Source organism: Euprymna scolopes, chromosome 21 (genome assembly GCF_053919585.1).
Source record: "Euprymna scolopes isolate OS-2025 chromosome 21, ASM5391958v1, whole genome shotgun sequence".
Classification (NCBI taxonomy): Eukaryota; Metazoa; Mollusca; class Cephalopoda; order Sepiida; family Sepiolidae; genus Euprymna; species Euprymna scolopes.
In genome coordinates this window covers 90,729,411-90,751,046 of record NC_136502.1, presented here as the reverse complement: position 1 = coordinate 90,751,046, position 21,636 = coordinate 90,729,411, and the positions used below count along the sequence as shown (strand labels likewise).

The window sequence follows — 21,636 nt, the reverse complement described above, 5'->3', positions numbered from 1 at the left end:
CTAACTTTAATTCATGTTTTAATTGTAGGTAGACATGTTATTCTTTTTTCTTTTTACACCAGATACGTTTTATTAAAAAAGTGTTATTGGGAAAAACAAATTTATTACAAGAAAGTAAACCTTAAAATTTTGTTTTACGCAAAAAAAAAATGTTGGTCATCTACAAAACAATTGGTGTGTGTTCGTTGTTTATCACCGTTGTCCCCCATTTTTTATATACTACATATTTTTCTTTATCTGTAGTAATCCTTTTTGTATTTTCTTTTTGTTTAAGAAGGATTGGAGGGGTATTAGTTTCTGTATAAACTAACAGGCTGTCCAACATTGCCTGGTTGTGAAATATGCTTCAATATGATGTTTTAATTTATGCCGATTTCGTATTTATTATTACAGAGCCAATTCTCTATTGAGTGTTATATTGTACCCAATAGTGATTTTAAAAGCAAAAAAAAAAAAAAAAAATGACTTGGGTGCATGAGCTAAAATCGAAACCAAAACATTTAGCTCTACAGCAAAATCTGCTACCATATGACCTAAGGACAGATGGATATTAAAACTTAAAAAATTAACTCACTTTAATGTATAAATGTGTATTTGTGTATGCGTATGTGTAGAGGAGCACTTAAATTGACTTATGCCTGCCAAGTTCCAATTTTTCAATTTTGACCCTTTAGCAGCTATTTTAACTGGCTAAAAATCAAATCGAATTTGTTCTCCAGGTCTGAATCCCATATATATCAAGTTTCAAATCTGTAGATCAAAAATTGATAGAGTAGTTTGGTAGAGACTGTCCCGCACACACATACAAGGTCACTCATATATTTATTTTTACTTTATAAAACAGTAATGTGCACGTGTTTCACTATATTATAGCTCATTAGCATAGCTTGATTGTACTAGGGCTTGAACCTCAAACCATAAGCTCTATGGTTGAGTGTGTCAAGGTTTGAGCCCGGGTACAGTCAAGCTATGCTGATGCGCTGTATTACAGTGAAACATATACATAGATTACTGTTTTATAAGTAAAAATAATATTTGTTTACGTTAAAAAAATATGGGCGATCTTTCTTAGGGAAAACTACTTCCCTGATCTCCTAGGTAGGAGATGCTAATACCGTATATTTAATTATCGCTAAAAAAATCAACAGCCAAAAAAATTGACGTAGATTAATAAAATCAAACTGATTATGATTATCTCCTTCTCATGGGAAAATGTGACACAAGGATCGGAAAGTGGGATTTGAGAAGCAAGCATCCGAGAAGAAGAGCATTCTGGCCTGCAAAAAAATATTTGGTCAATTCTGTCGGCATTCCCTGGTAGGATGCCTCAGGCGATTTACAATAAACTAACCCCTTATCAAAGAGGGAAGGTAAAACCTGCGAGGGTGGATCTTCTAGAACTGCATAGGACCAGCAACATACCTCAGTCAACATGGAAAAAGCATTTAAAAAATGACCGATATTCTGTTGGTGCCGAGAGGAAAACTCCCTCGCACTTTTTATAACGTCACCAATTTGACCAAGTTTTGGCTGTGTGTGCTTATCGAGTATGTTGCTAGATTGATTGATTTTAATTTAGCTAATATTTTAGATTTTAAAATGGGAGAATAACTTTCTTATATAAATTTAATGTAAAATGATCCCCCATTTCTTAGCCATCACTAATTTTTGGAAACTTTATGTAGAAAAATCAACCAATTAAAAAAATAATTTTTTAAAATAATATTTTTAATTTCAACAATTTTAATACTTGTGCAGGACAAGGTGCAAGTTATATAATTAGTTTTTTGTTTTTTAACTCGGTAAAATAGTAAATTAAATCACTACATGAGATTAAAATAATTTTTTTTTATTTTCTGTGATTTGAAAACACTTGTAGCCTGAATGTAGCCTTTTATGGTCAATGCCTTAACATTTCAAAGAAAAAAAAACAATGTAAAAAAAAAAAAAAGTACTAAATACTAAAAAAATACAGCAATGTAGATGTAAATATTTTGGTCAAATTGATGTTCAGAAAGTGGATCATTTTGCATTAAATTTATATAGTAAACTGATCCCCACTCTAAAATCGAAAAATATTTGTAATAAATTTAAAATAATTTGTTTTTCAATAGATTATCAAATTCTATTTAATTTATTAATTTACCACTTTAAAAAATAAATGTACATTTGACTACACACAAAAAAAGGCATGAAGTGGGTGCTCAGTTTACCTTGAATTTATATAGGAAACTGATCCCCGCTTTAAAATATTTGAAAAAAATGTTTTAATTTTAGACTTCTCATAGTAACACAATGGCTAGAAGCAAAGTGTAGTATCTGTTCTGATACTACACTTTTTCTGTGCAGACAATGAAGAGAAATCCTTCTAGACTGAGACAATTTTTATTTTTGTTCCCATCCATTCTTTTTGGGAGCTTGATTTTCCCCACATTAAAAACCGACCACCTAACTCTGTCCTTATGAGGAGGTAAGCAAATAGGAACATGATATGTATACAGAAAAAAATTTGGTTCGTAAAAAAAAAAAAGAGGGGGGGGTGGAGAGGAGTGGTTCTGATAAATAATAAATAAGCGTTCCCAAACCTCTCTGTATATGGATTCACTCTTAAACTAATTAACCGATCATATAAATTATGGAACACAGTTGTTTTGACATAATAACTTGTAACAAAGGCTATATTTAGTTTTGTGTGAAAGGGAGTATGGAAACTGTTTGTGAAAATTCAGGTACCTCCAATTTTTGTGAAATTTTAATCAGGCATCAATTAATATCCTCCAAATTTCATTATCATTGAAATTTTTGAAAATACAAATATTTCAGATTTGCATCATCTTTAGTTTAAGAACAATGATAAAAACTATAATAATTGATTTGGCATATAAACATTAATTTGGCTAATCTAATTTCAGCCCTAAAGTGTAAGGGAGAAAATAAAAGATAGCCTACTTTTTAGTAATTGTCTGTATTTTTGAAATGAGATGTTTTCATTGATTGAGATTGTTGGACTGATTTCCTCATCTTGGTTGTTATAGTCACAATGTTTCGGCCGTTTTGCCTCCGGCCTTCATCAGGTGTTTTGTATCGAACTTCCTTGATATACTTATATCACGCACAGAGCATGGGTTTAAGACATCCGTATATCGCAAGCCTACGTTCACAGGACAATACCTTAACTTCAACTCCCATCACCCATACAGTATCAAACATGGAATCGCATGCTGCTTACAACATCAAGCAGAGACAATAAGTAGCAACACCATTACATACCACCAAGAAATGGTCAGGTTTAAAAATACCCTCCGTCGTAACAACTACCCCGATAGCATACTATCCACCAGACGTGTTAATAGTATAAGACAGGAGAATGAAATCCAAAAACCACCAACGGTCTGCCTATCATACATACGAGGCATCTCCGAAAAGATTCAGAGAATATGTGCCCCCTACAACATCAGGACGGTATTCAAGAACGAGTCAACACTCAGGCGACACCTGATATGAGTGAAGCCCCGCATGGAGGAGAACATGACCAAGAACTGCATATACTCCATCCCATGCAGTTGCAGAAAGGTTTACAAGGGTGAAACATGCTGCCCCCTTAAAGTAAGGGTGGAAGAACACCGAAAAGTGGTAACTAAAGGGGAGACGGAAAAATCGGGTATAGCCAACCATATCTGGATGGAGATGGGGGGGGGGCATATGGGATGAAGTAAAAATAATAAACAGAGAGACCCACTGGAAAGTGAGAAAACTTAAAGAAACAGCTCACATGCTCGGACATAACAACCTACTGAGCAAACCAAGCATAGAGCTGAATGCAATTTGGACACCTCTGACAGAGAGAGAAAACCTTGAATAACAACATAGGTTTAACATTAACAAAAAAACAACTAAGAATTGTGACATATGGCCGAGTGGTCCTAGCCGTTGTATCAAAGTTTACAGTTACCCAAAGGTGCTGAGTTCAATCCTGAACGAAGGCAGTGAAAAGTAACATTCAGCAACTATGTCCCAGAGCCTAGCTGGAGTCCGAACATGGTACCCCCATAATAATAATAATAAAGGGTTGGGTTCAAGACTCCTAACAAACGGTTCCCCAGTTCGATACAAACCAACACCTGATGAAGGCCGGAGGGCAAAACGGGCGAAATGTTGTGACTATAACAACCAAGATGAGGAAGTTAGTCCGACAATCTCAATCAATGAAAACACCTCATCTCAAAAATACAGACAATTACTATCCAATTGGTATGGACCCGACATTAGGATTGAATGGCGTCATATGAAACTGGCAAGACTCGCTAACCATCTAACCTTCTTGTACAGATGTAGAGACTTAAAACTCATACCAGCAGGGTTGACATTACAAACAACAGTGGATTCCAGGAAGGCACGTAGAGTCGAGAAAGGATCCAACACACCTGCTGGAATAAACAAAAACTAAGGAACGAAATCTCCGACACCTTTTTGTATTTAATAGCATAATTTTTTAGTCCACTGTCATGGGTACTTAGAGGCTAAATTTCTGAGTTCAAATCTCGCCAGCGGCAAAATTATTTTTACTTTGATCTTGTTCCAAAATGAACTTAGACTTTTCAAATTACAATATTATTGTTTGATTTTACATTTTTTTCTCTTTTTTCATTAGTTGAAATTTACAAAAAATAGGTGAACTAACATTGGATAGTTTATTTATTTATTATTTATTTTTATTTATTATTTATTTTTATTTATTTATTTATTATTTATTTTTGTTTTATTTATTTTATTTAATTTCATTTTTATTTTTTATTTATTTTTTATTTATTTTTATTTTTTTAATTGATTTTTATTTTTAATTGATTTTTATTTTTAATTTATTTTTATTTTTAATTTATTTTTAATTTTTAATTTATTTTTTATTTATTTTGTATGTGAGCATGATTTTTAAAGAAAAAAAGTTGATCTGTGAATGAATGTAGCCTCTGTTTTGGAGATCTTCTATCATATATTAAGGAAAGGATGCCATGTATATTAATGCTGGGTGCAGTTACATGCACTTTTATTTATTGTATATAAATAAGTAAAATAAGCAACAAAATAAAAAAAACAAAACAACAGCAAAAATTGAATCTAAACGATTGTATATTTTACTTTTTTTCCAGGTAATCAGTTTAGGAAAGTGCATTGATGAAGTTCTTCTCGAGTCTGGTCGGAAACTTGGAATTACAGCACGACTGATTTACACGCCACAAGGAGGCTTGATTGATGACATAAAATTAATACGGTAATTATTTGATTGCCTCGATAAATTATTTCTTTTTTTTTTTTTTTTTTTTAAATAATTTCCAAAATATGTAATGCCAACATTAGCATAAAATGTCTTGAATGGTTGTATCTATGCTGTCAAAATTTGTTGGCATATTTTATTCATTGTTTCCCAGCATCTCCACAACGTATATACTTAAAGTCACTTAAAAAAAAAAAAAAAAAAAAAATTTAAAAACAATGGATGTCATTTTGATTGCAAACAACAACAATACTAATATATTGTATTTGGATTATTCAAATGACTGTTCTCGTCTTCGTTGTTATTTTCACAATGTTTTAAGCGATGTAACCTCCGACCTTCTTCAGATGCATTTTGTCAAATTAGGGAATTTTTATTTTAATTGGAATCCATTGACATGAGTATTAATTTTATTTATTCATTGCGGACTATTATCCCCATCTTTTAGACGTTGTTTCATGACATGTCGGGGCTCGTGGCGCAGTGGATAGAAACATTGAATCTCTACAGTTCCCAGGTGAAAATTGTCTGAAGATAGCGGTTTCAATCCTATCCAAAGCTGGCCAGAGGCTTACTTGGCCAAAAACGTGGAGAGACAACAACAACAACTATGGAAGGCCGTAATTGCCGAGGATGAAGTTAGAAGATTCGGAATTCCTATCCTGTTGCGGTTACCACCTGACGATGACCAGAGGAATAGTTGGCCGAAATGTTGTGAAAAAACATCTAAAAAATGAGGATAATAGTCCGCAATAAATGAATGAAATTAGGGAATTTTTGTTTCAACATTTTTAAGATGATAATGTGTATTATTCAGAATATTACTTTCAGATTTTTTTTTTTTAATGGAAATCACTCTAGACAATGGGTGAAACCACTTAATGTAAGGAGCTAAAAAGAAAGAAAAAAAAAAGAACTATTTCAAGGTAAAAACCAGCCAACAACAAATGTGAGATGAATGGATTCTGACCCAGAAAATAGCAGTTCTTCCCCTTTGTCAGAAACATTGTGCATGGAATGTGAGGACTAAAGGACTAAATAAGGGACACAAGAGTTGAGGTTACTGAAAGTAAACGCATGGTACACTTTCTACTCTACTTAAATTCTGTATAGATTCTCGAGTTTGACAAGATGCACCTGAAGAAGGTCGGGGATTACATTGGCCGAAACGTGCTGTGAATGACGTCCAACACAAGAACAGTATTCCAAATAATCCAAATAGGAATTTTTATGTCAAACTTGGGAATCTGTACAGAATTTCTAACCAAATCTTTCTTCAACCCATCTTTAATTTAACCCTTCAACATATCCGTACGACCAAATCAAATTATTTTTATGTATAACTGACAAATATGTCTGAAGTTTTTTTTCACTGCTATTATTATTTATTACTAATGGAGATTTGGTATCTGTCTGTTCGAAGCCAAAACTATACTATTACCTCTATTAATGTACTTTTTTTTTTTTAAATTTTTTTACACGGTGGTCACCACTTATCAAGGCCCGGAAGCCACTCAGTACTATTGTACTATCATTTTAATGCCCAATTCAGATGTGTGTGTGTGTGTGGAGGGTAAAGTGTATCTTTTCTGGTGTCATGAGGTCATGTATTACCTCCATTTTTTTTTTTTTTTTTTTTTTTCTTTTTTTTTTTTTGTGGGTTGGGGATACCATAGATTAACAAGAAATTGTCACAATCTATTCTGTTATCCTGATATCATCCTCCCAAGGATTAACTTTTTGTGAGAGAGAAGAGTATATGAAGAAATTGTCACAATTGGCTGTTCATTAGCAAACTCAACACTTACATCACTTATGATCTGTGCCTCCCAATCATTGCACCCCTACTCATTCGTATAAACAAATCGACCATTAATCAGGCTCGCAGATTTGCTGTTTCGATTTCCGGAAAAGGTTCTGAATTCCGTAAGTTATAAGTGTTGTGTAAGTTATAAGTGTCGGTTTGTTCATGCGAATGAGTAGGGCTCCATGACTGGGAGATGCAGATCATAATGTGAGACGGCTAAAATAGTGGTGTTTTTAATTAATATGTTTCTAAATTCGTTTTTGTGGGTGTCATGTGCTACAAAGTGTTGGTAGATGGAGCTATTAGGGAAAGACAGGTGACATGTTAGCTGGCAAAATATACTGGCTCTAGTCATGCCGATGTACATGTTGTTTTTGGAAACACATTCTCCTACAGGGCATTTAGAAAAATACAAGGCATTTCTATTTTGGAGTAAATTGTCGTTGGGTGTAGAGTTATTGCTTATTAGTAAATGAGTTGTTTTAAATTTTATAGTGTGGCCTATATGTACGGAAATGTAAAAGTACATAACGGAAACTATGTCCTTTGTCCTATTATTTCGCAAATATCTACACCCGTTCACAAACTTGCAAAAATCCTCCATAAACTGATTATGCCGTATTTATGCCTAGTTATAGAGTTAATTCCTTGGAAGAATTAATAGACATACTTCATTAAGTAGAACCCAAAAATGAGCTTTTAACTTCATTCGATGTCGAAAGTCTCTTTACAAACGTCCCTTAGAAACATATTAATAAAAAACATCGCCATTTTAGCCATCTGACATTGTGATCTGTGCCTCCCAATCATTGAAGCCCTACTCATTCGCATAAACAAACCAACCGTCAATCAGGCTCGCAGATTTGCTGTTTCGATTTCCGGAAAAGGTTCTGAATTCGATAAGTTATAGGTGTTGTCTAAAAAGTTAATTTAATTTTTATTTATTTATTTTTATTTGTTTATTTATTTATTTATTTATTATTATTTCATTATTTTTTTTTCCTATTTTTTTCTCTACTAATTTAATCGTTGTTATAACTATTTTGTTTCGTTTAGTCACTTTGCTCAACAGTTTGCGTGCATATGCATGTAGGTCTGGGAGCGATTAAGGAGAGGCAATTGGTGTAGCGGAGGTGCCGAGTTATTTCCCCCTGATAGTTTTTTTTTTTTTTTTTTGTGTGCATATATACTAAATTTATTAATTTGCCTTACAACCAATTTTATTTATGCATTCACTTATGACAATACTCTCTCAAATTTTTACACTTTTTAATGTTTTTCCGATTTTATCTTGATACTAAGATTATGCTAAATTTAAAATCAAACAAATAATATTTTCTATTACGTCTTATTGTTTTTTTTTTCCAGAGATGATGATGTTTTGTATATTTCTGAAGGGGAGCCATTTCAACGTAAGTATATTTTTATCATACATTTATACACTCTTTCGAATTTATTCATCCACTGTTAATCAACAAATCCCTATTTACTTACCTCCATGATACAGGGGCAGTTTTTAATGCCCCCCACCCCGCCCCTAAAGGTCACTCTTTTGAAGTGTCAAGGTTTTTTTATTTATTTTGATTCCGATACAATAACCGATTCTATTTAAAATTTCCAATTCCAATACTATTACCAATTCTGATTCTTTTAAAATATTTCAATATTGAGCTATAAATTTATTTAATTTCTTTTTTCCAATTCCAATACTATTACCAATTCTGATTCTTTTAAAATATTTCAATATTGAGCTATGAATTTATTTAATTTTTTTTTTTTTTTTGACAGAGAGGGGTTGGTGATGGTTGGATTACTGTAAATATCTGTGTAATATGTGCATATATTTTTTGGAAACATAAAAATACACTTGTGGGTAGGGGAGTTTTATTGGTAGTTCAAAATACATAATTATTATTTTCTCATTAGTTCTTGAAATGGAAATTTATGTCTTAAACAAACACAAAAAAAGACAGTTGAAAGAATCATTTTTAGCATTGAAAAATCCGCACAATTTTTTTCTGATTCTGATGCCGATTCCGATACCCTCAAAAGTTCTGATTTTTCCAATTCTGATTAATCGTCCCAACAGTAGCATAAACAAAATGTGGCAAATTTGTAGAACGCATAATGATGCAAAAGTTTTTTTTTTTTTTTTTTTTTTTATAAGTAAAAAAAAAAATAGAAGTAAAATTCTTGTGTTCTGTTTGCCAAAAGAGAAATGATAGAGATGAAACAATCCAAAAAAAAGTGATACAACATTGTTGGAGATGCCCTTCACATAAAAGATGGCACATTTCCATAAAACATGGAAGTCTTTTATAAATAGTAGATCTGCCATTACAAACTTTCATACAACCATTGTATTTTTGGTCTCATAAGACCACAGTGACAAAATGTGCACTGAATTGACTAAACAAGAAAAACTGCATTTTTTTTTTAATAAAGATAATTTTATTAATTTGTTGAAAAAGAAAATTCTGCGAACTGTTTTTAGTTTATTTCTGTTCGATTTTTAAAATCCATAAAATCAAAGTTACAGAAGATAAAAAATAATGAATTAAAAAAAACAAAGAAAACTATTGTTTTATTAAAAAAGAAAAAGAAAAAAAAAGTTGGATATTTCAGTTAGTGTGGAGTGATTGAAAGACTACTTGGATTAAAAAAGAGGACACTGGTCAACTAATCTCACATAACCTCAATTTTCTGAGGTCAAAAATTGGGATTCCTTTCATACACTAGCACCCAATTCTTCATTAACTAAATTTAAGCCATTTTTTTTCTTGTTCTAACTGAAGACTCTGCATTAATTTTGTTTCAAAGTAAATAAACGTTTTAAAATAAGTTAAAACACAAGAACTCATCCAGGTACATAAAAAATTAACTTATCTTGCCTTTATTTATGCATTTTTTTTCTTTCTGACCATTTTTTTTTTTTGTTGTCGATACTACAAAATGTCCAACAATCCTTTATTCATTGAATTTAAGTGAGGCTCATTTATCAAGCTTTTTTTATCTTACCAGTGTGCTTCTAAAGGTCCAAGATCATTGAAATACTGACATCAAGTGCCGTAAACATTTCCGACACTTTTGAGATGGGTTCTGTTTAACAATTGCATTCAGATGTTCATTGTGAAGAGTGCATGGCTTTTCTCTACCTTCTCGACTCTCATCATCACGACCATTGAAATACTCATATCAAGTACCTTGACATCTAATTTTTTTCATAAGATCTTTAAATATTGAGTCCATGAAAGCAGTCGAACAAAACAAGCCAGCTATGATTAAGGTCATGATTTTTTTCTTGAAAACTTCGTTATTCGTTGAGAGTAATAGGAAAGGAAACCAACATGGAGCAGTTTTATCCTCATGCTGAAGTAGGTATCATCATTTGAGTCGTCCACATAATATGTAACCGAGAAAGACACGTTCGGTTTAACAATTGCTTTCACATGCTCATTCCTTTTTCTCAGAGAGTGGAGGAGAAATCCTTCACGACTGAAACAATTTAAAATTTTTGTTCCTTTTCTCCACATTAAAAAAACGACCCTAGTGTCTAACTCTGCCCTATGGGGAGACAAAGTAAATAGGTACTCTATCATTACTTTTATGGTAGGTGCTCGACTGAGCTTCAATCTACAAATATGCGTCTAGCTACAACACTTTCCATCACTCTATCTGTACCTAAATCTAAACAAAAATTTCATGAGCAGAGTTTCTTTCTTAGAATTGTCCGTCTGTGGAGCATATTACTGTAGGGCTGCTTCCCAGCTGACTACAATGCTATTATTTTTAAATCTAATGTAAATAAGTTCTTATTGAGCCATACTCTTAAATAATTGAGTCCTACCCAAGTTCCACCATTACTGATCATGTTGTCTCATCAACCTAACACTTATTAACCTTTATCCTTGAGTGGCCTCCTGGCTTTGATAAGTGATGACTCCTAAGTAAATATAGTGCATTCTTATCTTTTATCGCTACGACCAGTATTTTCATGTCAAAATATTTCATTTTCAAACTTGTTGTGAAATTGTCTCTATTTTAAAAACCTGCATGTTCTTTCTTTTCTTTTCTTGATTATATTCTAGCATGTTCATCATGGACAGCACCATCTCCCGTTTCTGTGTGTGTGGCTCCAACAGTATCAACGAAAGAGAATTCTCAAACCAAATTAGTGCCTGTGGATGGTGCCGAATGGGTCACCTTAAACATTGGAGGGAAACTCTTCTCAACAACGAGGTAAGTTGGACAAGGAACTGGAAAATTGTTGAATTTTAGAAAACTAAATAGAAATTTTGTTCCCATCTGGTAAATTGTAGTTTATCTTTTTAAAACCTTTTTAGATGCCGATTGCTTTGAATTATTCAGACTGTTGTTTTCATCATGGATCTTATTCTCACAACGTATCGGCCGATGTAACCCATTTTTTTTAAAATATAGGTGTATTTTGTTGAACTTGAGAATCTATGGGGCATTCTAGCCCTGACACCATCCCCCTACACCTCATAAAATTTAGGTAAAAACTTAGAGAAATCTGCATTTTCAGCTATATTTAAATAAAGGAACCCATGTTTTCAGAGGGTTGATTTTGGTCCAGAAATAAGAAATCTGTGCGTTATGACACCCTATTTTGGAATCCGGAGGTTTTAGAAAATTTGCAATTTTGGGGCTGAAAATAATACTCTTGGGCCTAAATTTCAAGGTCTTTCCTTCCATTTGATACTGTTCTAACTATGATGTTTGGATTCCTCACCCTTGTAAACATACTTGGGTGAAATTTAGGCCCAAAAGGATTATTTTTAGCCCCCAAACTTTTCCAGAATAGTTTTCTATATTAAAAAACTAATTTAAAAGTTTGCATGAAAATATTCTTTACTTTGAAATTTAAAATTAGATAAAAATTTTACAAAGTAAATACTTTTCTAAAAACATATTTTTATCATAGCATGCCTAAATCTAAACTCAGATTTTATGAACAAAGCTTGTTTCCTAACTTGTGGAATTCTGTTCCGTTGACCTGTTTTCCTACAATATGGTCGTCTTCAAGTCTCATGTAAACAAGTTCTTGTTAAGTCAACCCCTTAAATAATCAAAATATACGCAATTTCCACCACAAATGTTCACTAGGCTGTTGTCCCGGTGACCACCATAATTCATTAACCCTTATCCTCGAACTACCTTTAAGCCTTGATAAGTGGTGACTCACCTGTAAAAAAAAAAACCAAAAAAAAACCAACATTCTGAAAAGGAACAATTCCAAAGTAAAGACTATTTTTTAATGTAGATTTTTAAAAGTAAACTGAAATTTACATAAGTATTAACCAGAAGTGATTTTTCTTTTGTATACACCAGCAAGACTTGGCAAAACTTATGCTTAACAGAAAAAGAAAGTTAAAAAATTGTTTTAGTAAAAATAATCCAAAAATCCATCTCATATTTAATCAGTCTTTTTAAAGGTAGTTAACCTCTACATGTACGTATCAATAGCTCATGCATGCAAACTAGTTCTAACTATAGAGATCTGCAATTATGAGCGCAAGATTTTTTTTTTTTTATCTTTATAGATAGCTAGCATGGGTGCCCAGCGTTGCCCGGGTGTTTGGAGGTGTATGCTGAGCAAAAAAAAAAAAATAAATAAAAAACGGTCAATTTTTTAAACTTTGACCCCTATTATGACCCCTTAAAATTTATTGTTTTGGGCTCAAATCAAGTTTATTAAGTTAGATCCATGTCCAAGGAACCTATATCTAAAACTTCAAGTGTTTAGACACAAAATTGTCTGAGGAGTTTGGTAGAGTTCTCAAAGGTCAAATTGTTGAACTTTGACCCCTTAACAGCCAAATTTCTGGCTGAAAACCGATCACATAGATCTACCCAAATCTCAGTACCCTGTATATCAAATTTCGTGTGTGTAGACTGAAAATTTACAGTTATTGCGAAGGAAAGTGTACACAGACAGACAGACACGTTCACTTTTATAGATATATAGATGTCTGCCTTAAACAAAAAATATGCTTTAAAACTGATAAAATTTTGTCACTATACAATAACTGGTGTAATGGATATGGATAAAGTCTATGGAATTGGCTGATTTAAATTAAAGTCTAATATGTATGGCTTTCATGAGTATTATAATACCACTTGCCCCCCACCTCCTCAATTCTGAGTAAAATAACAACTTGTGTTTAATGAGTCATTGCCAATAAAGTATTTTTGCATAAGTAACCAGAAATGGGTTGATATATCATAAAATGAAATAACCAATTCAATTAATGAATCTTTTAAAATAGTTATGGTTTTGACATTAAATCATTCCCAAAATGGTTGATATGCCATAAAACAGACTAAACTTCTTTACAGCATGTGTCTGATAAAAGGTTTTGTAACATTGCTTCAGTTAAATTGAACACAAATGTTTTCCAAACATTGAAATACTTTTCTTATCTTGAATATTATTCTCACGTTTCGGCTGATGTAACCTCCAACCTTCTTCAGGCATATCTGGAATCTATGCAGAATTTCAAATAAAAGTTTTCATTTAATCCACAGGGCTAGCATTGTCTTGGTCAGCCATGGCTGGGTAGAGGTCTTAAGTAATTCACAATTGTATAATTAGTATTGCCTGAGGATTGAACCTTCAATCTCCAGGAGATTAAATAAAGAGTTTCGTTTGAAATTCCATAGAGATTCCAGAGTTCAACAGCAAGAGTTTGGCAAAATACCTCTGAAGAGTTACATCTGCCGAAACATTATGAGAATAACACCCAAGATGAAAACAGTAGTCTAAAAAATACTAAAAATCCTCATCTAAAAACAAATTCAGAAACAAATGTCTTTAATTAGAATTTTTTTTTATTGATTTTAGGAGTACGTTAACAAGGCAAGAACCAAATAGCATGTTGGCTCGGATGTTTTCTGATCAGTCGGGTAAGAAGACGAACGACTTTATTGTAATTGATACACTTTCTTCATTGTGTGATGTCCATTGGTATTTTGTCCAGATGTCTTAGAGCTGATGTCACGCTCTGTAGATAGTTGTTTCCATAGAGTGTTTCTCTCAGTTACAGTCAGCCCCTAGAGAAAAAAATCATGACAAAGAATACAGTTTGTATACTATATATGAAGGGCCTGTCTGAAAAAATTGAAAGAATATGTAATCTATTTGACATCAGGACAGTATTCAGGAACAACTTGACTCTCCAGAAACATATTGTGTGAGTCAGGCCCCTGACAGAAAAATCATGACTAAGAACTGTGTATGAAATTCCATGTAAATGTGGAAAACTATACAAAGGTAAGTTAAAAGTAGTGTTAAAAAAAAATACTGACAAGTCGTAATACATGGAGAGATTGAAAAGTTGTGTACAGCTAACCATATATGGAGGGAAAGGGAGGTTAGTCAGCTAACATACTTCCTAACTTCTCGCGAAGTGCTACCAGAAGCAGTGACAAGGCAAGTCAGTTCCTTTGCCTTTATTGTTCTTCAGTATTTCTATTTATGAAGCGATTTATTAAAATAAAATATAAAAAAAGTATACAATAAAAATTAACAATTAAAAAAGAAATTCTTTTATTTGAATTTATGTAATAAGTATATGTTAATGAAAGTATAAAAATATCTGAAAAACAAGAAAAAAAAAGTACATGAACAGGGGAAATATAGGTGTGAGAGAAAAAAAGTGAAGGCTGATTTTCCTTGTCACCGTTTCTAGTAGCGCTATGTTGGAAGTTAGGAAGTACATTAGCGTACTATAAGCAAAAGAGAAACCACCTACCCTTATAGGACAAAGTAAAAATTATAAACATAGAAAATGTGGAGGCACTGTTTTAATATTGTAGTCTTTTTTTTTTTTTTCTTGTGATATTGTAGTCTTTTAATATTGTAGATTTTTTTTATAATGTTGTAATTTTTTTAATATTGTAGTTAAAATTAGCCAGAGCTTGTGCTAATTCTATAGTTGCTTTTGTCATTTAAATCTTTTAGCTTTATGTTATAACTAGCCTGGGTACCCAGCGTTGCCCGGGTCTTTAGAGGTGTGTGTTGAGCAAAAAAAAAAAAAAAAAAAAAAAAGTGGTAGTAAGCAGGCTTGAACCCGTACTGTGAACGAGGAAAAGAATGTAAAAAAAAGTGACTTTTGCTGTTACGTCCATCACAAAACCAGATGTGGCGAACATCAAAATTAAGGCTAGTCAGTCAAAAAGAGTGGATGGCTTGTGAAAATATCTGTAAAAAGAGCGACCCCCTCCTTGTAGAAAACTGCCCAGGTGAGGGTTAAGGAATTAATGTTTTGGGCCAATTTTTCGATATTTGTTGTCCAAAAGTTTGAGGTTTAAAATGATACCAGTTTTATCACGTTCTGATGCATCTGTCAAGAGTTTTTAGCAGACATACAAACATACAAATTTTTGTCCTTTATATAGATAAACTAGTTGTACCTACTCAACATTACCGCGATTTATTCATATCATTTTAGTCAAAATTTTTAAAATAAAAAAAAAAAATGTGTAAATCATAAACTAGGGAAGTGTCTATCAGGTATGTGTAGGCAGTGTAGTGATGTAAGGAAATGAAACCTTGCCAGTTGAGGACATGCGTTGCATGAAGAGAAATGAGATGTGTAAAAGTAGAAAACCAAGGAATATGAGGAAGAAGTGATAAAAATTGGCTTGAGAAATAAACACCTAGCCAGAAATAGTTTGGAAATCAATTTTTAAAAGCTGTATAACACATGCCAACATGTAAAATGGAGATTAAACTGAATATTATAATGATGATGACATGGAAAATATAAAGCTCAAAATGTAATGAAAATAATTCATACTATTCCTTTTAATATAAAATAGGAATCATCTCCCTTACATTTTTCACTTATTAGGTTATAATTTAAAATTGTTTTCATTGTAATAATCTTCCTGTCCAGAATAATTTTTTTTTTTGGAGAGAAAAAAAAAACCCAACAAAAAACCTGAAGCAAATAACACCTTTTTTTAGTGTAAAGAACATACTGCAAGGATAAAAAAGAAGAAATTGTCGTGGTTATCCAGAATTTCCTCCCATATTAAAAAACAAAAGTACAGAAAAATCTTTTATTTAGGTACCCATCATAGATAAAAAAAAAAAAAATCATATTCCAAAAATCATGTAAATTGATCCAGTAGTTTTTTAATTTTTTTTTTTAACGAAGAAAATTAAATTTTATGGGGAAGCAAAAGTGGAGTGCCTTGCTCTGTGATTTTGAAAATCCATCACTTATTACCTCCCTAGAAATAGAGATCAAAATTGGCTTTGTAATGATTATGATTTACCATTAATTGCTAACAATCATGAAAAATGATTTTCTGTATATATATATATATATATATATAAAAGTGAAGTGTCTGTCTGTCTGTCTGTCTGTCTGTCTGTGTACATTTCCCTACGTAATAACTCTGTCAATTTTTAGTCTATAGACTCGAAATTTGAAATACCGGGTACTGAGATTTGGGAAAATCGATGTGACGGGTGTCAGCCAGAAATTTGGCTGTTAAGGGGTCAAATTTCAACGATTTGACCTTTAAGAACTCTACCAAACTCCTCCGACAATTTTGGGTCTAGACACTTGAAATTTTAGATATAGGTTCCTTGAACCTGGATCTAACTTAATAAAGTGATTTGAGCCCGAAACTACAAATTTTAAGGGGTCATAATAGGGGTCAAATTAAAAAAAAAAATTGACTTTTTTTTGTTTTGCTAAGCGTACACCTTAAAACACCCGGGCAAAGCCGGGCTGAAATGCTAGTATATATATAAAACTACTTGATCAATTTATGTAATTTTTGGAATATGATCTTTTTGATCCATGACGGATACATACATCATAAAGATTTTTCTGTATTTTTTTTTTTTTAATATAAGGAGAATTTTGGATAATCACTGAGATTGCTAGTTAGAATCAAATATCAGTTTGCCAGAATCATTGCTAGTCAGGGAAAATCCAAAGAGATAATTTTATAAATTAATAAAAGTACAAAAAAAAAATATGTTATAAACTTGATTTTGAATGCAACTTATATTGCGTAAAAGACTTCCTGTTCGTTGTGATATATGCTTAATAAAATAAATTTATTTTTTGCAGAGGTTCCCTGGAATAGTTCTGTGGATGTGAATGGTGCCTATTTGATTGATCGCAGTCCGACATACTTTGAACCGATTTTGAATTACTTGCGTCATGGTCAGTTAATCTTAGACAAGGGAGTTAACCCAGAAGGTAAGAAATTCTTACACTCTTCCTTATGTTGCTTTTAAAAGTTTATAATGAGGCAAATTATGTACGAAAAAAAAATCTGTTTCTTCAATAATTCTTCATATCTCCTGTAGGTGTTTAATATTAGTGTAATCGAATAGTATTATTATTATTATTTTTTTTAAGTAACGAGTTACCATTTGTCAATGCTCAAAGGCAACTCAAGAATAAGAGTTAAGGAGTTTGTCAGGTGAATGTTGAAACATCGAGGTGGATTGATAACAAAGGTTTGTAACTGGTTAGAATTTGATTATTTAAAACGATGGCTCAGCAAAAATTTGTTTACATTGAACTTGAAAACAACCATGTTGTAGTCAGCTGGAAAGCTGTCTTATAATATTTTTTTTCCACAGATGGAATGTTCTAGGAAAAAAAACTTAATTTATTTTGGGGCATAATGATGTCATCCTTCAAATCACCGAGAAGGGTAGAAAAGGGATATAAACAAGCAACAAATTAAAAGAAAAAAAATACCAATAAAACTAAGAGTTAAAATAATAAAAAGATATTTATTTTAATATAAAACAAAACACACAAATAATATTTTTAAGTAAATACACTTTCTTCGTACTGCTACTAGCTTTGAAAGCGATTATAAGGTCTATAGTGTTGATGGTAAAAGGGAGATAAGAACTACATACTTTAAATGAAATATTTTATGGATGGATCTAATAATAATAATATTCAAATATAATTCTTTGATCAGTGAGAAAATATACAGAAATCTTTGTATTCACCGAAATTCCAGTTTCTTCAAATGATAGTTGGCTTTTAAGGAGTTTCTTTCAGCTGGATTTTCATCCCAGAAACATTACTGGAGTTCTTAACAACAAATCAACAACTTACCAATTTAACAACTAACGCGGCTACTATTGCAGTATCCTTATATAGGTTTCGTCCTGAAATTTTCTTGATTATTCCAGATTGTTCCGAAAACGTTCTAAATAGAATATTTTAATATTGTATTCGTTTTTGTAAGGAAAATGGAATGTCATAACACTTTTTATAAGGAAAATGTCCTCTCATAACATGGGTCAGGAATTGTAACAGACATGAGATCAAAAGGTCAAAACCGACTGGGAATCTGAGAATGGAAATCTATTAAATAGGAAATGAGAAGTTGTTGTAATTGTTATATTGATATTTCTTTTCTCTTGCGGAGAACAGCCCTAGTTAGGTTGTTTGGTCACACACAATGATCAATTGAATTCTTGAGTGTAATAATTTTGATTGGACCTTTTAAGGACTCCATCTAGAAACCTTTAGTAATTTTCAAGGCAGTCATGGAGCTACCAGGTAAACCATACCTTACCATGAAGAAAGTCATTGAAACTCTTTGCTGCCCTTGTTGACTAGACACTCTGATCAAGGCAATTTTCACTTGAAGATGTACTGCTCCAAGAAAATATTTTTGACCGCTGATATTTATTATTTACTAGCAGGGGCGCCTGGCATTGCCTGGTCATAAAATATGCTTAAATATGATATTTTAGTTTACACAGATTTCATATTTATTATTATAGTCGATTATTTTATATTATATTGTATCCAATATAATCATGATTTCAAAGATAAAAAAAAAACATAATCTGAGTGCCATCATTTAGAATCGAAACCAAAACATAACAAAACAGTTTCATGATTGCAACTATGTCTATAAGTTAAGCAAAGACTGAAGTTCATTAATATGGTTGCACTATGGAAAGGAGTGTGAATTTTATTAAATACTGGTTTCCATGACAACAATGTTTTTGATAGACAAGCTGCAAGCAAGAGTTTTATAATTATATTTATTATTATTTAATTCTTTTCTTCATTGTCTTAACTTCTAGTAACCTACACCGAACTGTGTAAGTCATACAAATAATGATTTGTTGTTTAAAGAAAGGATCTTATTTTCCTTTCTTTGACAATCTTTTTGTTCCAGGTTATTATAAGAGATAGTTTTATAGTGTACTAGCGGGGGTGCCCGGCGTTACCCAGGTGTTTACAGCAAAAAAAAAAAAGTAATAGTGGGCAGGCAGGCTAGAACCCGCAATGCGAAGGTGGAAAAGAAAGTGAAAGAAAAGCTGACATCTTGCTACGACGCGAGAGGAAGTGGAAAGCGTTCAAATTTAATGATTAAAACGTTGATTCGCAGAAATGAGTTCACACGGGTGCAGAAATGAAGGTTGGCTGCAGGCCAGTTTCTGCCGTATTTTGCTTCCCCATGATGTTGGGGAAAACCAGCTCCCCCTAAAAAGGAGGAGCTCTCCAAATGAATAGCAATTGTTTGATATGAAGGGTTTCCCAACATTGATCAAAGCTAATTACGTTTCTGGAGGTCCCGGCCAGAAAGCCAGGTGGCCTACTCTGCTCCGATTAGTTTGTCTTTTATACGAAAAAGACGCGAAAGGATGGAATAGAGGGAATTTTATAAAAATCGATCGAAATAAATGTAGAAAAGTCGTAGATATTATAATCTAGGGAGTATATAAAAAGTCCTAAAAAATAGTAACGTGGTTGAGAGCATTCCCCCCCCCCTCCCCCCCCGGCCAAGCCTTTGAGGGACATACAAAAACGCGTGTGCCACTTTGGACTTTTACATATATAGATGTTAAAATTAGTTCCTATAAGGTGATGTTAAGCATGCATCCATCTTAAACATTTTTGCTGCTAATAAACTGTGGTACCCAAATTGAATTTCTGAGGCATTGTCATGATCGCCTGCTTTGTGGTGCACTACTTTAGGCCATCAACCCTATAATTATGAAAACTTTAAATTTAAAATTGTACTATATATAAAAAAAACAAAACATTTTAACATTTGAAAGACAGGGGACTCTCCTGGTTAACTTAATCCTCTTTTTCTTTTCAGCATGTCATTTTTAATACTAAAATAACTTTTCTTTCAGTTTTATTCGAAAAGCAAATTATTCCACTTTTTAGATAATGGCTCGAATTATGCAAGGGAGTTAACTAATTATTCAAATACTCTAAGGGAGATAACACATGGTTATCATATACTGTGTTCAAACAAAGGTATACATAAAAAAATGTACACGCATTTAAATAGAATTTGTTTATTGAATGTGCAATTTTACCGTCATGTTATCTTATTTTCTATGAATTCAAGTCCTATTTTTTTGTTGTTGTTTTGTTTTTGACAAGGTGTTCTTGAAGAAGCGCGATTCTTTGGTCTCGATTATTTAGTTGGAATATTAGAAGATTTAATTGAGGTATGTACAAAAATTTTTCCATTATTTTATTGTGTGAATGTGTGTTCTTGTAGTATGTGGATGCATCAAAACAAACATATATATATATATATATATATATATATATATATATATATATATATTTAGTAATGTGATTGATAATTTAAAAATTATAATTAAATTAAAAATACGTTTCATAAGAAGGAACAACAACAAAATCAATTATTTGTACGATCGTTTCGGAAAACAATGTTTTTATTGTGGTAGACATCAAGTTACGGACAATAATTATTACATATAGTTTTTTATTAAACAAGGTTTCCTCATCAGCAAATATTGGAAAGGGTTTTTATTAAATGTAAAAGACACCATAAATAAACCTAGAATTAAAGTAAGGCAGATTTATCTGGAAAAAATTAAAATAAAGGTATGGATTTAAACTTGATAATAAAATTAATATGGGTTAGATATAGAAATGAAATAGAGTAAAATTATAAATAAAAATTTGGTTTACGTACAATATTATACATACATACATATACAAATACATACATGCATATATATGAGAAAGTATAGAAAATATATATACATATACATAGATATACATATACATACATAAAAACATTCATACAAATATTTACCTTTTAATTTTTCGCCTTTTGAAATCAGGAACTATGGTTAAAGTACTCATATAGATGCTTGCTGTAGCTTTCCAGTTTATGAAATGATAAATTTTCAGAAAGAACGCTTATGTAATAATTTATTTCCGTTAACGTACTTTTGATTAACGGACGCTAAGGTTTAAAATTCGAAAGAAATTGGAGGATAATGTTATTTGTATAATTAAATAATGTAAGGGGGATAATTAGGCATATTTCTTTAATTAAAGAATGTAATATATATATATATATTAGTGATGAGATGATTTCAATATTATTCTTGATTCCAATACAAGTACCGATTCTTTATAAATCTCTACATATTTAGCTATAAAGGTGTTATTTTTTTCCTGATTACCGTAAAAATACATGTTAAATGTGCAGATATTTTCTCAAACGTAAAAATACACTTGTGGAG

General features: G+C 32.0%; 1 protein-coding gene across 1 annotated transcript in view; it reads left to right on the top strand.

Moving 5' to 3' along the window:
* Positions 1–21,636, top strand: part of LOC145242568 (BTB/POZ domain-containing protein KCTD9-like) — an 86,713-nt gene that overhangs the window by 46,105 nt on the left and 18,972 nt on the right. The window contains exons 2-7 of the mRNA XM_080105658.1: positions 5,148–5,269; positions 8,448–8,491; positions 11,168–11,318; positions 13,945–14,006; positions 17,195–17,326; positions 20,513–20,580. Of these exons, the coding sequence (XP_079961784.1) occupies positions 5,148–5,269; positions 8,448–8,491; positions 11,168–11,318; positions 13,945–14,006; positions 17,195–17,326; positions 20,513–20,580 (579 nt within the window). The remainder of the gene's footprint in view (positions 1–5,147; positions 5,270–8,447; positions 8,492–11,167; positions 11,319–13,944; positions 14,007–17,194; positions 17,327–20,512; positions 20,581–21,636) is intronic.